Genomic DNA, 15087 nt, shown 5'->3' with positions numbered 1-15087 from the left:
CTATGTTCTTAAATGTTTCCCTACTTAATGTAAAATCTGACAGAGTCCATTAAAACGTTTTATTGAAGCATAATATGCATGCATAAATAGATAGATATCATAAATGTACAACTTGATGCGTTTTCTGAATTTCACTCAATATTCCAGAATCCTGACTGTGTAAGGAACATGAGAACATGAATCTCACAGGATATTATGTCACTTATTATAAAGTATGAATTTAATATTTGCCTTTCAAAATCGTAAGGGGCAAAAGAGTCATCAGGGATCTGAAATACACTTCCTCTACCCCCTACCCCTCCCCAATTATGTGCTGTCTTTCTCTTTCCCTTATAAAAGTTGTTCCTGTGTTTTGATAGGATCAGAGTGACAGTTGATGGCGAATTTCTGCATTACATTTTCCCCCTTCAGTTCCTGGATTCTCCTGAGTGGGATTCACTGAGACCCACAGAGGAAGGCATTTTTCAGGTAAGGGATACCAGACCACACAGTTAGCACTCCCTCTTTCAAACAGATGTTTGTTTAATAATAGGTAACCAAACAGAACAGTGGATAAGGCAAGAATATTTTAAGACTTTGGAATGCACTTTGCAGCATACATGACTTCCCAATTCTGGTGGACTCCTGATGATTAATGCCACTTTATAGGTCCAGTGATGAGAAGAGCAGGTGCTACATATGACAGAAAGGAGGCTGTGATCAATACTTTAAGCTATACTTTGCATAACTGCATATTTAGGAATTGAAATATAATTGAGATTTGACTAAACACTGCTAATGCGACAGTCTAGAAAACATCAAGAACAAAAACTGCTCTTATTAAAAAATAAATGATTTTTAAAATTTAAAATGCCAGTGGATTTCACTTGTTTTCCAGCAACAGAATGCTAAACTAACTGTCATTACTCTGCTGCCACGTCTGGCAGTTTTGAAAGATAATCATTTCAGCAGGTTTCATTTATTTCGTTACACAGTTTTCTTATAAATATATGTGTGTATGCAGCAAACTCAAGTATGTATGCAAATTAGGTATATACATTCTATTTTCTACTACAGAAACTGCATTAGGGTTAAATGTCCGCAGTCTTCAGAATTGACTTGGAAATATTTCTGTAACATTAGCCAACTTTTTTTTTAAATATCAAGTAGTTCTCCCTTCAATAAAAGAAATATAGATACTGGAACTTAGAAAAACAGATAGATTGAAGATGGCTAGAACATTTTGATTATTCATATTATAAATTATATATGTAGTAACAAATTTTATAGTTTCGATTTTTGCAATATAGTAGGTCAGTGGGCTTTTTCAACCTAAAAAAGGCAGCAGGTGAAATTAATTTAACATTTGGGGTAGAAAAAATGTGGCAGAAGTTTTCTTGCTTCCACATCTGTTTATGTGTGGTCTTATGTTTTCTAGGTAACCCTCACTGCAGAAACTGATTGTCGATATGTGTCTTGGAGGAGAAAGAAATTGTATCTGCTCTTTGCTCAGCATCGTTATATCTCCCGCTTGTTTTCAGTGCTAATTGGCAGTGACATTGCAGATAAACTCTATGCCTTGAATGACAGGGTATATATAGGAAAAAGATATCACTATGATATTCGGCTACCCAACTTCTATCAAATGTCAAGTCCAGAAATACGCAGATCACCCCTGACACAACATTTTCGGAATTCCAGACGATACTGTGATAAATGACATCAAAGTCTGAAATTTATAAGTATAAAAAAAGACTCTTCATCATTCCCCAAATGAAATAGGAAAATACAAAAAAAAAAGAGCTCCCTAGTATTTTTATAAATCAAATTCAGAAGTCAGATACCATTGCTAACTGTTTTATTCCTTTCAACAACTGCATTGTAAATAAATTTTACAAATTTTTCTTGTATTTCTTATTGTTATAATTGAGGAGGGGGTGGATAACTATGGGCAGTTTGCCCTTTTCTGCATCAAAACTGGGAGAATGAAATTCCACATTCTCAATTCTTTTCTCACATTTACTCAAATGCATTGTCTTGCCCTATAGACTCAGCGGTTGCTTCTCAAGAAGCAGCCAGCAAGTATTCTCAGCTTCAGGGTGGGTTGCTACTGTCCACATAAGCATTTCCAGAATTCACTTTTTTGCTACAACCTCCAGTGAAAGCAAGATGTATTACTGTGGTGGGCAGCAATTATTTATTTTAAATGTGCAGTTACTTGATATGACTAAAAAGTAGAATAAATGCAAGAGATAATATGTGAATCTTGAAGCCTATTTTATTGCTACAAAATAAAATAACATTTAAAAAGAAGCATTTCGTGGAAAACAAAGCTGCCTGATCATTACTAAAAGAGTACTCCTAAACCAATAGTAAAAATGTTGCATGGTGTTTCAGTTTCAGGTGTTCAGCGGAAAGAGCTTTCAGTGGTGTGAATGGGCAGCGAGGGTTCACCGGGACTGCACAGCCCATCACACAAACACAAGGGTCTGCCTCACAGCAAGTGCTTCAGCTTTGTGAATTTAAGAAAGAACCCTAGTTGCAGATCTGATCCCTTCCTCTGGAAAACTGGTTTTCTGAAGATCACATGCAGCCTATATTCTCTGATACATTATCAGATATTTAACAAGTATATATTGAGCACCTTCTATGGCTCTAGGTGCTGACCTGGGCATGGGGATACATCAGGTAACAGATGGAGATCCCACCCCTCATAGAGCTTACATTCTGGGGATGTGGGAGACATAATAAAGTAAATCAGAAAAAACCTATATTTAGAAGGTGATAGTACCAAGGGGAGTGATAAATTAGAGAAGATGGGTAAGAAAGGGCATTGCAATTTTCATCGGGTGGTCAAGGAAAGCCTCCACAAGAAGGAATGTTTGAATGAAGACCTGAAAGAGGCAATGGAAGAATCCACGCAGATATCCGGGGGAAGAGCAATTTGGGCAAAGGGGATAGCAACTGAGCAGGCCCTTAGGCATGAGCATGACTGGCCTGTTCCAGGAGCAGCTGGAAGGCTAGCGTGGCTGGCACAGAATGAACAGAAACTAACTGTGGGCGGACTGGGTAAGGCCTAAATAAGTCATGGTAAGGATTTTGATTTTTTTCTAAGAGTGACCAGAAGCCATTGTAGGGTCTGAAGTAGAATAGTGATATGATCTGCCCCATGTTTTAATAGGATCACTATGGCTAGCCTGCTGAGAATAGACTAGGGGGAGGAGAAAAAAGAGTGAACTTGGAAAGTAAAATGAGGATTAAGAGTGAGATGCCTGCTAGACACTGAAATAGAGTAGATAGCTGGAGATAAGAGCCTGGAGTTCCAAAGAAAAGTCTGGGCTCTAGACAGCTTTGGGAGTATTTAGCATATACATGGTGTTTAAAGCCATTAGTCTCCATGAGATGGCCAAGAGTGAGTGTAGATTCAGAAGAAAAATGGTCTGAAGGCTTGCCTTGGAGCACTCCATTTTTAAGGGAACAAAGAGATGGGGAAGAGTCAGCAAAGGATTTGAGGAGGAGCAGCCAATGAGGTGGAAAGAAAATCAGGAGAGCCTGGGATCCTGGAAGCCAAGCAAAGAGAATTTCTGGGAGAAGGGAGTGATGGAACTGTCTCAGATGTGGCTGAGAGGCCTGAGAATGAACCACTGGGTTAAGCAACATGGAAGTCATGGGGGAACTTAACAAGAGCAGTTTTGGTGGAGTGAGCAGGAACGAAAACTTGACTAAAGCAGGCTGAAGGAGAATGAGAGGCACGAAGTTGGAACAGTAAGGGTAGGTAAGGTTTTCAAGGAGTTTTGATGTGAACCGAAACAGAAATGGTCAACAGCCTGGGCAGAAAGTGGGGTCAAGAGAGGGGATTGTTACTGATTTTCAGATAACATGGCACATTTGCATGCAGATGGAAATGATCCAGAAGTGAGGAGTGAACTGCGGGAGTGATGACCTTGAGCAGGTGATGGGATCCAGTGGCCTTAAACAGAAATGTGGACAATTCTTCATTAATAAAAAGAGAAGAGTATCTGGGAGAGTAGTTGCTGGCAAGTGGGAGATGTGGTGAGAGGTTGTGGTATACAAACACAATTTTCAGCCACAGAAAATAATGAAATACTGTCATTTCCAACGACATGGATGGAACTGGAGGACAATATTTTAAGTGAAATAAGCCAGGTACAGAGAGACAAATATTGCATGTTCTCACTCATTTGTGGGAGCTGAAAAAAAAGAAACTGAATTCATGGAAATAGAAAGTAGAATGATGGTGACTAGATACTGAGAAGGGTAGTGGATAAAGGGGGTATGAAGTGGAATCGTTAATGGATACAAAAATACCATTAGATAGAATGAATAAGATCTAGTATTCAGTAGCACAATAAATAGGGTGACTATAGTTAACAAATTATTGCATATTTTTAATAACCAAAAGAGTAGAATTATAATGTTCCCAATGCAAAAAAATGATAAATGCTTGAGGTGACAGGTATTCCAATTACCCTGACTCAATCATTACACACTGTATACCTGTATCAAATACCACATGTACCCCAGAAATATATACAACTATTATGTACCCATAACAATTGTTAAATGTTTTAAAAAGATGTTTCTTGCCATTTTAGGCAGTTATAGTTTATTCTTCTTAATTAAATTAATTAATTAATTTATTTTTGCAAAGAGGTCTCACTCCATCACCCAGGATGGAGTGCAGTGGCATGACCACGGCTCACTGCAGCCTAGAACTCCCAGGCTCAAGTGACCCTCCCACCTCAGCCTCCCAAGTAGCTGCGACTACCATGGTATGTGCCACTACGCCCTGCTAATATTTTTTTAAGAGATGGGGTCTTGCTATGTTGCCCAGGGTGATCTTGAACTCCTAATTCCTCCCTGGATCGAACGCAATGTTGCTTGGGTAGTTGGTCTCTGGGTATCTGGGCTGATGGCCCCTAGAGTGTAGTTGGCTCTGCTGCTGCCTCTGACTTGGAGGCCTCTGCATTCTTCCCCTACTGCTATGGTCTGACCCGAAGCATTTCCCACCCATTAGACCACTCCGTGTTTCTGAATGAATGAATGAATTCTGAATGAATCTCAGGGTTAAACCTTCCCTCTGCTCCACCGTCTCTTTCCACTCCTTCCAAACCGATCTTTTCCGAGTTGTTCCTGTTCCATCATTAATCAGCTAGACAGGACAGGGGAGAAGCGGACGTTGGTGATGGGGAGTGTGAGGGTGGGCAGTGGGGTGGGGTGTCATTGTCATGGTGAGGGGTCACCATAATTCTAATAAAGTAATATAACCTGGTAGAATATTAAGTGTCACTTTGTTATTTATTCTCTCTATTAGAAAAATAATGGCCAGACGCGGTGGCTCACGCCTGTAATCCCAGCCCTTTGGGAGGCCGAGGTGGGTGGATCACAAAGTCAGGAGATCGAGACCATGGTGAAACCCCGTCTCTACTAAAAATACAAAAAATTAGCTGGGCGCAGTGGCAGGCGCCTGTAGTCCCAGCTACTCGGGAGACTGAGGCAGGAGAATGGCATGAACCCGGGAGGCAGAGCTTGCAGTGAGCTGAGATTGCACCACTGCAGTCCAGCCTGGGTGACAGAGCGAGACTCCATCAAAAAAAAAAAAAAAAAAGAAAAATAATGTATTATAAACAAGTTAGAATAGAAAAAAGAAAAGACAATCATTCCACTATCGTAACCCAATTTCTATTAACATATTGGTATACATTTCTTCTACTGTTTTCCCCATTCATAATAATTTAACTTGTAAAACACAATTTTAAAAAAGGTTTACTGTTTCTTCTATTGGAGAATTTACAGAGTTCCAAATATATGTAAATCACGTGCTAAGCACCATGGAGATATGAAAGATAAATCAGATATACTTCTTATCCTCCAGAAACTTCCGACCTAGAGGGAGAAAAAGACTTTTACATAAATATGTAAAAGGTAGCAAGTGATAAAGGCCATAACAGAGATAGAGAAAAATGGCTCTAGGGAATCACACATCTGTAGTGTCACCTTAAAACAACTGGGAATCACATGCCAGCATGTTAAGTCATCAATAACGTAAGTACTGAATGCCAAGTCATTAATAGCAATATTTCCTGTTTTATTTTTCCCATTCAACATCATTTTTCTGGGTATTATGTTTTATTTATTTATTAAACCAAGTCATTTGAAACCTTTAAAACATGAAAAATTTCCTGATTCACACTGTAATGCTCTATTGCTTTTAGATGCCATTTTCTGAGCTTATAATATATTCATACACTTCTACTCAGATGACTTAGTATGGCTGATGTAAAAGATATTAAGAAATCCTATGTTGTGGCATGCAGTAAAACTGCATAATAGTCCTGTATATCTCATGTAAACCCAAATCATCTTCTGTCAGAAACTGCTCCATCAAAAGTATTTCTATTCTTCCCATACTCTAAAAAGAGATTCAGTGGCTCTAAAATCTTTTTCAAAGCATGATCTTTTTGGTCATTCATGGGAGTGAGGGTGCCTATCGTTTTCAAACTAAATAGCATTTGCAATCACTTTGTGTGGTTCTAAATTATATCAAATATGTTTGACCTTGGACTAGAGAAATGTTTCATCATGTTTACCAATTTTTTATGCAAAATGATAAAACTGCTGGATGTGGCTCATAAATATTTTATTAGGTGTTATATATGTATTAAACTAGAGAGGTGTCTTATTTTCATGAATTTATTACAATTTAAGTAGTAGAATAATAAAAATTTGCATTTAAGTAATTCTTTTCTCCTGGGAACTGAGTGTTTTTGCACATCAATTAACGCTGGATGGCAGCGTCATTATTCCCAACTTTATTTTATTATTTCATCTTTATGATGTGCTGCTTTGGGTTTTTGTTTCTAGCCTTATGTCAAATTACTTGGCTGGCTATTATCAGGCCTCACATTTGCCTCCTAAACCAGCCTTTTTGGAGGATTAATTGTATAAAAGAATGATACAGAACTCTATGTCACATAGTAGAAACTCTATGATAATTGAAAGTTGTTTTCACCAGATATAGATTAAAAGTCCTTACATGGCCTCACTTTTTTTTTTTTTTTTTTTTTTTTTTTGAGACTAGTCTCACTTTGTCACCATGGCTGGAGTGCAGTGATAAGATCTCAGCTTACTGCAACCTCTGCCTCCTGGGTTCAGCAATTCTTCTGCCTCAGCTTCCTGAGTAGCTGGGATTATAGGTGCCTGCCACCGCACCTGGCTAAGTTTTGTATTTTTAGTAGAGACTAGGTTTCACCATGTTGGCCAGGCTGGTCTCAACCTCCTGACCTCAGGTGATCCACCCACCTTGGCCTCCCAAAGTGCTGGGATTACAGGTGTGAGCCACTGTGCCCAGCCTATAGCTTCATTTCCAACCAATCAAAATCTTATCTATACCACTAAATTACATACTATTAAAAATTGCCAAAAGTTATTTTTCTACCATTAAGAAGTTTTCCTTTCTAACCACTAAATACCTCATATAAAGCAAAGCAGCTGCTTACACACTAAATAAAATGGTACCTTTAAAAGTGTTGTCCTCAGAGACTAAATGGTGGTTGTTGGCATTTTTCTTCTCTGAAAGTGGACATGCTTGAGATTTATAGCTGGGCTTTATAGGTCTGTAAATTCCTAGAAGTTCCCAACAGGGAAAGAACAAAAGACAAGCAAGGTTGTCACTATAGCTGGTGCCAGACATTAGGGGTATCTGCCTAGGCCCCTGATCCAGTTTTGTTTTGAGGATCCAATCTGGCCCAGAGATTGAATCCTTCTGGTTACAGGTTGAAGCTTCTTAGGGAATTGAGTGGAATTCAGGGTCACTTCTCTGATCCTCTTTTCATACTTACCTTTTGTATTTAAAACATGATTTTGTTATGCCTGGTTACTTATAATAATTTCCTTCTCTTTGAAACAATTTCCAAAAGGATTAGGAAATCCTATGAAATGCTTCATCTATGGCCTTTGTTTGTTATTATTAATATTTAAAACAAATATTAACAAATGTAATTCTTCTGTTTTAGAGGAAAAGCTATGTGAAAAAGAATAGACAGAGGGGAGATCAGGGCTCTGGTTTCTGACAATATAGTTACTGTATACACATTTCTGCCAACCCCAAGATGGTGAATTACTGTAACTTAGCTCTGCCAACTGTCCAGTTTCTACAATCTAGACTGTTGCATATTTCATGAGTTTGCTTTTGAAGCCAATATCTTTTTTTTTTTTTTTTTTTTTTTTGAGACGGAGGCTCGCTCTGTTGCCTAGGCTGGCGTGCAGTGGCACAATGTCAGCTCACTGCAAGCTCTGCCTCCCGAGTTCACGCCATTCTCCTGCCTCAGCCTCCCAAGTAGCTGGGACTACAGGCGCCCACCACCATGCCCAGCTAATTTTTTGTATTTTTAGTAGAGACGGGGTTTCACCGTGTTAGCCAGGATGGTCTAGATCTCCTGATCTCATGATCTGCTGGCTATTCCAGGGAAATCCCAAACTACTGGAAATTTTAGCATGCATCAAAGTCTTATAATGTATAAGCAAGTTTCATTTAAAATACCTTGCATATTCTGTATTCCATCTATTTAAAACAGGCAAATACATAGAAAAATGAAACTACATTTTAGCTACTTCATGTGTTCACAGGATAGTTTAACTATTTCTTCAGACTAGGGAATTTTGATGATTCAAATTCATTTCCATTAAACAATTAAACTAGAATTCAAATAATTTTTATGAATATGAACCATGTGCAGGGCACTATTGGGGGATACAAGAGATACACAATTATGCTACCAAGAACTAGATGCCAGGCATTTTAAAAAACAATCTCTAAAAGTCAAAATCATCTTGGTAACTATGAGTTATTTTCTCAGTTTTATAGACAAGTAAACTGAGTCTCAGAAGAGGTAATTATCTGAATATACATACAGCTTATTAAATACAAAACTATTGTTCAAATCCAGCTGCTAATTCCAAAGCTACCACTCTTTGAACTGCCTTCATAATTCACTATCTTCTCAAAGTTTGGGGTCACTTTTTAAAATTTTGGTTGTGTGTGTGGGTTTTTTTTTGTTTGTTTTTTTGAGACTGAGTCTTGCTCTGTTGCCAGGTTGGAGTATAGTGGCGCGATCTCAGCTCACTGCAACCTCCACCTCCTGGGTTCAAGCAATTCTCCTGCCTCAGCCTCCCGAGTAGCTGGGACTACAGGCATGCACCACCACGCCCAGCTAATTTTTGTATTTTTAGTAGAGACAGGGTTTCACTGTGTTGGCCAGGATGGTATCGATCTCTTGACTTCGTGATCCGCCCGCCTCAGCCTCCAACAGTGCTGGGATTACAGGTGTGAGCCACCGTGCCCGGCCGCGTGTGTTTTTTTTTCCATTGTGTTTTGTTTGTTTTTTGAGACAGGGTCTTGCTCTGCCACCCTTGCTGGAGTGCAGTTATGTGATCACAGCTCACTACAGCCTCAGCTTGCCAGGCTCAAGGGATCCTCCCCTCAGCTGAGGTGAGGAGCTCAGACTGAGACTACAGGCGCCAAGTCGCCATGCTGGCCCATTTGTAGAGATAGGGTTTTGCCATGTTACCCAAGCTGGTCTCAAACTTTTGGGCTCAAGCAAACGGCCTGCCTCAGCCTCCTAAAGTGCTGGGGTCACAGGCATAAGCCACCATACCCAGCCTGTGTGTCACTTCTTTTAGGAGCTGTGAAGCCTTTTGGTAAAAGTTTATTATCCAATGATTAAATTGTTACATGACTTATTTAGGGAGTTTCTCCCTGCATTTAACATGGACAATATTTGGACACTGCAATATTTAGACGGTGGGACTTGTGAAACAATACGAAAGTTAAGGCCCTTTGCTTTGAGATGTTGTTTCTAGTTTTCTATCTAACAAAAATATAGATCTGTTGAATGCATAACCTGCTTGGTTATTTTGAACAAAGTAAGTAATTGAATCAATTTATAAAGTAAAAAACACACCTATTAGAATGGCTAGAATTCCCCACCCCACCCTACAAAAAAATGATAGTATTAAATGTTAGTACAGATGTGAAGCAACAGGAACTGTCATTCATTGCTAGTGAGATTGCAAAATGGTGCAGCCACTTTGGAAGACAGTTTGGAAGGTTTCTTACAAACCTAAACATAGTCTTACCATATCATCCTAGGTATTTACCCAAATGAGTCAAAAATATATGCACACAAAAAACTCCACACAAATGTTTATATATGTTTAGACCTAATTTGCCAAAACTGGAAGAAACCAAGATGTCCTTAAAATGGTAAATGAATATATGAACTGTGATACATCCAGTAATAAAAAGATATGGGCTATTAAAACTCAAAAAGACATGAAGGTTACAACTGATACCACAGAAACAGAAAAGATCATAAGACACTACTATGAATAATTATATGCCCACAAATTGGGTAACCTAAAAGAAAGAAATAGGCCGGGCGCGGTGGCTCACGCCTGTAATCCCAGCACTTTGGGAGGCCGAGGCGGGCGGATCACGAGGTCAGGAGATTGAGACCATCCTGGCTAACACGGTGAAACCCCGTCTCTACTAAAAACGCAAAAAAAAAAAAAAATTAGCCGGGCGAGGCGGCGGGCGCCTGTAGTCCCAGCTACTCGGGAGGCTGAGGCAGGAGAATGGCGTGAACCCGGGAGGCGGAGCTTGCAGTGAGCCGAGATCGCGCCACTGCACTCCAGCCCGGGCGACAGAGCGAGACTCCGTCTCAAAAAAAAAAAAAAAAAGACTTAAATGAAACCATAAAACTACTAGAAGAAAATGTAATAAAAAAAATAAAAAAGAAAATGTAAGAAAAAGTATTCTTGACATTGGTCTTGGCCATGACCTTTTGGATATGATACCGAAAGCAAAAACAAACGAGTGGGATTCCATCAAACTTAAAGGCTTCTGCACAGCAAAGGAAACACTCAACAAAATGAAAAGGCAACTTATGGAATGGGAGAAAATATTTGCAAACCATACCTCTGATAAGGGGTTAATATCCAAAATATGTAAGAAATTTATAGCAATAAATAGATAAATAAATAGTAGGTAAAGGACTTCAATAGACATTTTTCCAAAGACATACAAATGGCTAACAGATACACGAAAAGGTGTTCACCATTACTATCATCAGAGAAATGCAAATCAAAACTACAATGAGATAATCGCCTCACACCTGTCAGAATGGCTATTATCAAAAAGACAAGAGATAACAAGTATTGGCCAGAATGTGAAGAAAAAGGAGCCCTTGTGCATTGTTGGTGAGAGTGTAAATTGGGTATAGCCATTATGGAAAACAGTATGGAGGTTCCTCAAAAAATTAAAAATATAATTACCATATGATCCAGCAAGCCCCCTTCTAGGTATATATTGAAGGAAATAAAATCAGTATCTCAAAGAGATGTCTGCACTCCCATGTTCATTGCAGCAGTATTAACAATAGCCAAGACAGGGAAACAATGTAAGTGTCCGCTGAGGAAGGAATAGATAAAGAAAATGTGGCATATGTACACAATGAAATATTATCCAGCCATAAAAGGAAATTATTTCATTTGTAACATGAATAAAAATGGAGGGCTTACACTAAGTGAAATAAGTCAGATAGAGACAGACAAATGTTGTATGATCTCACTCATGCATGGAATCTAAAAAAGTTGAACTCATAGAAACAGAGAATACAGTTACCAGGGGCTGAAGAGTGGGGAAATTGGGGGAGAACGTGGTCAAAGGGTACAAACTTCCAGTTATAAGATGAATAAGTTCTGGGGATTCAATGTATGGAGTAGTGACTCTAGTTAGCCATATTATATTTCATAACTGAATTTGCTAAGAGAGTAGATCTTACATTATTCTCACTACACACATAAAAATGGTAACTGAGGTGATGGATGTGTCAACTAATTTGATTGTGCTAATCATTTCACAATATATAGATATATCACATTAAAAAAAAAAAAGGCATGGAGGAAACTTAAATGCATACTGCTTAGTGAAAGAAGCCAATCTGAAAAGGCAATATATCATATAACGCCAACAATAGGATATTTTGGAAAAGGCAAAACTATGAAGACAGTAAAAAGATCAGTGGTTGCCAGAGGTGTGGGAGGAGGATAGACAGAGGGATGAAGAACTGGAGCACAGTAGATTGAGATTGTTCTGTATGATACTGTAATGGTAGATACATGACATTATACATTTGGCAAAACCTGCAGAATCTACAGCATGAAGAGTGAACCATAAAGGAAACTACAGACCTTTGCTAATAATGGTGGATCAATTTGAGTTCTCCCTTTGTGACACACATACCACACTAATGCAAGGTGTTAATAATGGGGGAAGCTATCTGCTCAGTCATCTGTAAACTTAAACTGCTCTTTTAAAAAGTCCATTAATTTTTTAAAAATCAAAAGAAATGTAAAAACAATCAGTGAGGTTGGTTTTCAAACTGGTCACTGAAAAGGTTAATGCAACAATTAATGAGAGGAATGTAGGTTCAGAAACCAGTCATGACCAGAACTGTCTGCTATGAGACTATCAGAAGTAGCTATAGTCTCCATGCAATTAGTAATAACAGTTGAAATAACATCTACACTGATGTATACCATGGGCAGATTTATAGATAAGGAAGATAATGATACTTATGTGAGTACTTGTTTTTTGTTTTTTATTTGAGACAGAGTCTCACTCTGTTGCCCAGGATGGAGTGCAGCGGTGTGATCTCGGCTGATTGCAACCTCTGCCTCCCGGGTTCAAGCGATTCCTGACCCTCAGCCTCCAGAGTAGCTGGATTACCGGCATGCACCACCATGCCAGGCTAATTTTTGTAGTTTTTGGTAGAAATGGGGTTTCACTATGTTGGCTAGAACTCCTGACCTCAGGTGATCTGCCCTCTTCGGCCTCCCAATATATGAGTACTTTTAAAACAAGTGACTCCCTCAGATCTTGTTTTATTTTCACAAAACTTATTGTATCTGAACTTTGAAGTCTCATTAAGGTTTTATCCAACTGGTAAAAGTAGACTAGGATGCCTATGGAGAAATAAAGGTAAAAATCACGATGTCAATCTAACACTAACCAGAGTTTTTACAGAGGAGACAGACTGCCCTGTATTTCGTTATTTATGCTTCTTACCCTTTCATTCTACATGTATGTGCAAATTAGCTCCTTGCTTCATATTAACTTTCAAATAGCGCTCGGAAGCTTTCCATCTGACCTTTCTGTGGCCAGCAGGAGGAGACCAGGGAGCTTAACGTATTCCCATATCCTGGTTTCTGTGTCTAGAATTCTTGCTTTGAATTTTATAAAGCTACTATTCATACATCTGAGATAAGAAATTCAAATACAGTAAGATACTCATTATAAATAATGGTTTTAACCCTAGATGGGTTATAGTGAGGGGATTAGTTTTCCAATCTTCACTTTCTATAGAACACAGACTCAAAGAAAACACAGACTCTGTCAAAGGCTAGAACTCAAATCTTACGATAATTCAGTGCTCTTTTCATAAAAACGTGCTGTCTTTATATGATCTACATGCCTTACAGGTGTCCTATCCTGAAGGTAAGCACTGGGTGTGTAATAGGTGACAATATATCTGAGTCACTTATAACACTGCCTGACACAAAGTATACTCTATGTGAGGGGCCAGTAAGCTTCTTCTGTAGAGCCAGACAGTAAACAGTTTAGGCTTTGCCGGCTGTAAGGTTTCTGTTGTAACTAATCAAAGCTGCGTTGGCAGCATGAAAGCAGCCATAAAAATGAACGTGACCAGGTTCCAATAAAACTTTATGGACACTGAATTCGAATTTTATATAATGTTCACATATCATGAAATATTTTTCTGATTTTTTTCAACCATAAAAAATGTAAAAATGGATGTAAAAACAGGCAGTGGGCTGGGGTTTTGGGGCACAGTTTGCTTTATATAATTAGTAGACATTATTATGATGTCTATAATATCTTTCTAGAAATTATTTTTAATGGTTGCTTAAACATAGAGTCTGTTTCTGTTTTTTATTTTTAATGGCTGCTTAAACTGGTAGGAGAGGGAGGATTCAAACCCAGCTTGTGTGACATCAAGGCCCATGCTCTTTCATAAACAAGATTGTCTGGATGTTCTATAATTTACTTAGTCCCCTGTGGTAAGAATGTAGGCTATTTCCAATATTCATTATTACAACTCACCCTCCAGTGAACATCTGTGTAGTTAAGTTTTTACATGCACATAGTATTATACCCATACCTTAAAATGTATTTAGTGGTAGCTATCAAAACGGCTGGCAGGGGTGTGCGCGCGCCTGTAATCCCAGCTACTCCGGAGGCTGAGGCAGGAGAATCGCTTGAACCCGGGGGGCGGAGTTTGCAGTGAGCCCAGATCGCGCCATTGCACTCCGACTTGGGCAACAAGAGCGAAACTCTGTCTCCAAAAAAAAAAAAAAAAAAAAGGTTGACAGAGCATGTAAAGAAACAGACTCTAAAGAAGTAATCTCAAAAAGTAATCTTTTATGGTTACAAGTTCGGACATACTAGAAAAGGAGTTTTATAAATACCATATATATACATAGAACTTACGTCCCAAACACCATTTTAAGACCTTTATATATAATTACACCATTTAGTCCTCAAAACAATACTATGAAGTGCAGGTATAATTATCACTATCATCATCATCATTATCCCCATGTTCCTAAAAGGAAACTGAGGCACAGAAGGGCTAGGTAACTTCTCCAAGGTCACACAGTAAACTGGTAGGAGAGGGAGGATTCAAACCCAGCTTGTGTGACATCAAGGCCCACTCTCTTTCATACCAGGCTGCACTTGCCCAGTGTGCACCTCCAGGTACTCTTTATAATGTGCCTTCACACAATCGGTGGTGGTCTTTTTTTATAGTGAGATCACATTTCACATGCATGAACGACCTCATACTCTAATAACTGGTGCCAATTTTAACCCATAATGGTACACTTTTGGTGGAAACTAGGTACCCATCTAACCTTCCTCTATTGTCCTACAAGACACCCCCGCACCAACGCCAATTCTTCATTAACTTTCCCTGTTTTTCTTACCCAAAATAGCTGTCCAGTAAACAG

At 38.8% G+C, this 15087-nt stretch overlaps 1 protein-coding gene and 1 long non-coding RNA gene across 5 annotated transcripts in view; one reads left to right on the top strand and one right to left on the bottom strand.

Moving 5' to 3' along the window:
- POPDC3 (popeye domain containing 3) overlaps positions 1-1889 on the top strand; it is a 22880-nt gene extending 20991 nt beyond the window's left edge. For all 3 annotated transcript variants that reach the window (XM_050786754.1, XM_050786755.1, XM_050786756.1), the window contains 2 exons: positions 360-468; positions 1418-1889. In XM_050786754.1, coding sequence (XP_050642711.1) covers positions 360-468; positions 1418-1699 — 391 coding nt within the window. In that variant the 3' untranslated portion in view covers positions 1700-1889. The remainder of the gene's footprint in view (positions 1-359; positions 469-1417) is intronic.
- Positions 505-15087, bottom strand: LOC126952332 (uncharacterized). 2 transcript variants are annotated; one of them, XR_007724848.1, is made up of 3 exons: positions 15064-15087; positions 14241-14414; positions 505-672 (listed from the first exon to the last, which is right to left on the bottom strand). It is a non-coding gene; the product is annotated as an uncharacterized LOC126952332 (long non-coding RNA). The 2 variants fall into 2 exon arrangements; XR_007724849.1 differs by lacking the exon at positions 505-672 and adding an exon at positions 7525-7626.

Source organism: Macaca thibetana, chromosome 4 (genome assembly GCF_024542745.1).
Source record: "Macaca thibetana thibetana isolate TM-01 chromosome 4, ASM2454274v1, whole genome shotgun sequence".
Lineage (NCBI taxonomy): Eukaryota > Metazoa > Chordata > Mammalia > Primates > Cercopithecidae > Macaca > Macaca thibetana.
The sequence above is the reverse complement of the archived record's forward strand: the minus strand, read 5'-3'. Positions and strand labels throughout refer to the sequence as shown.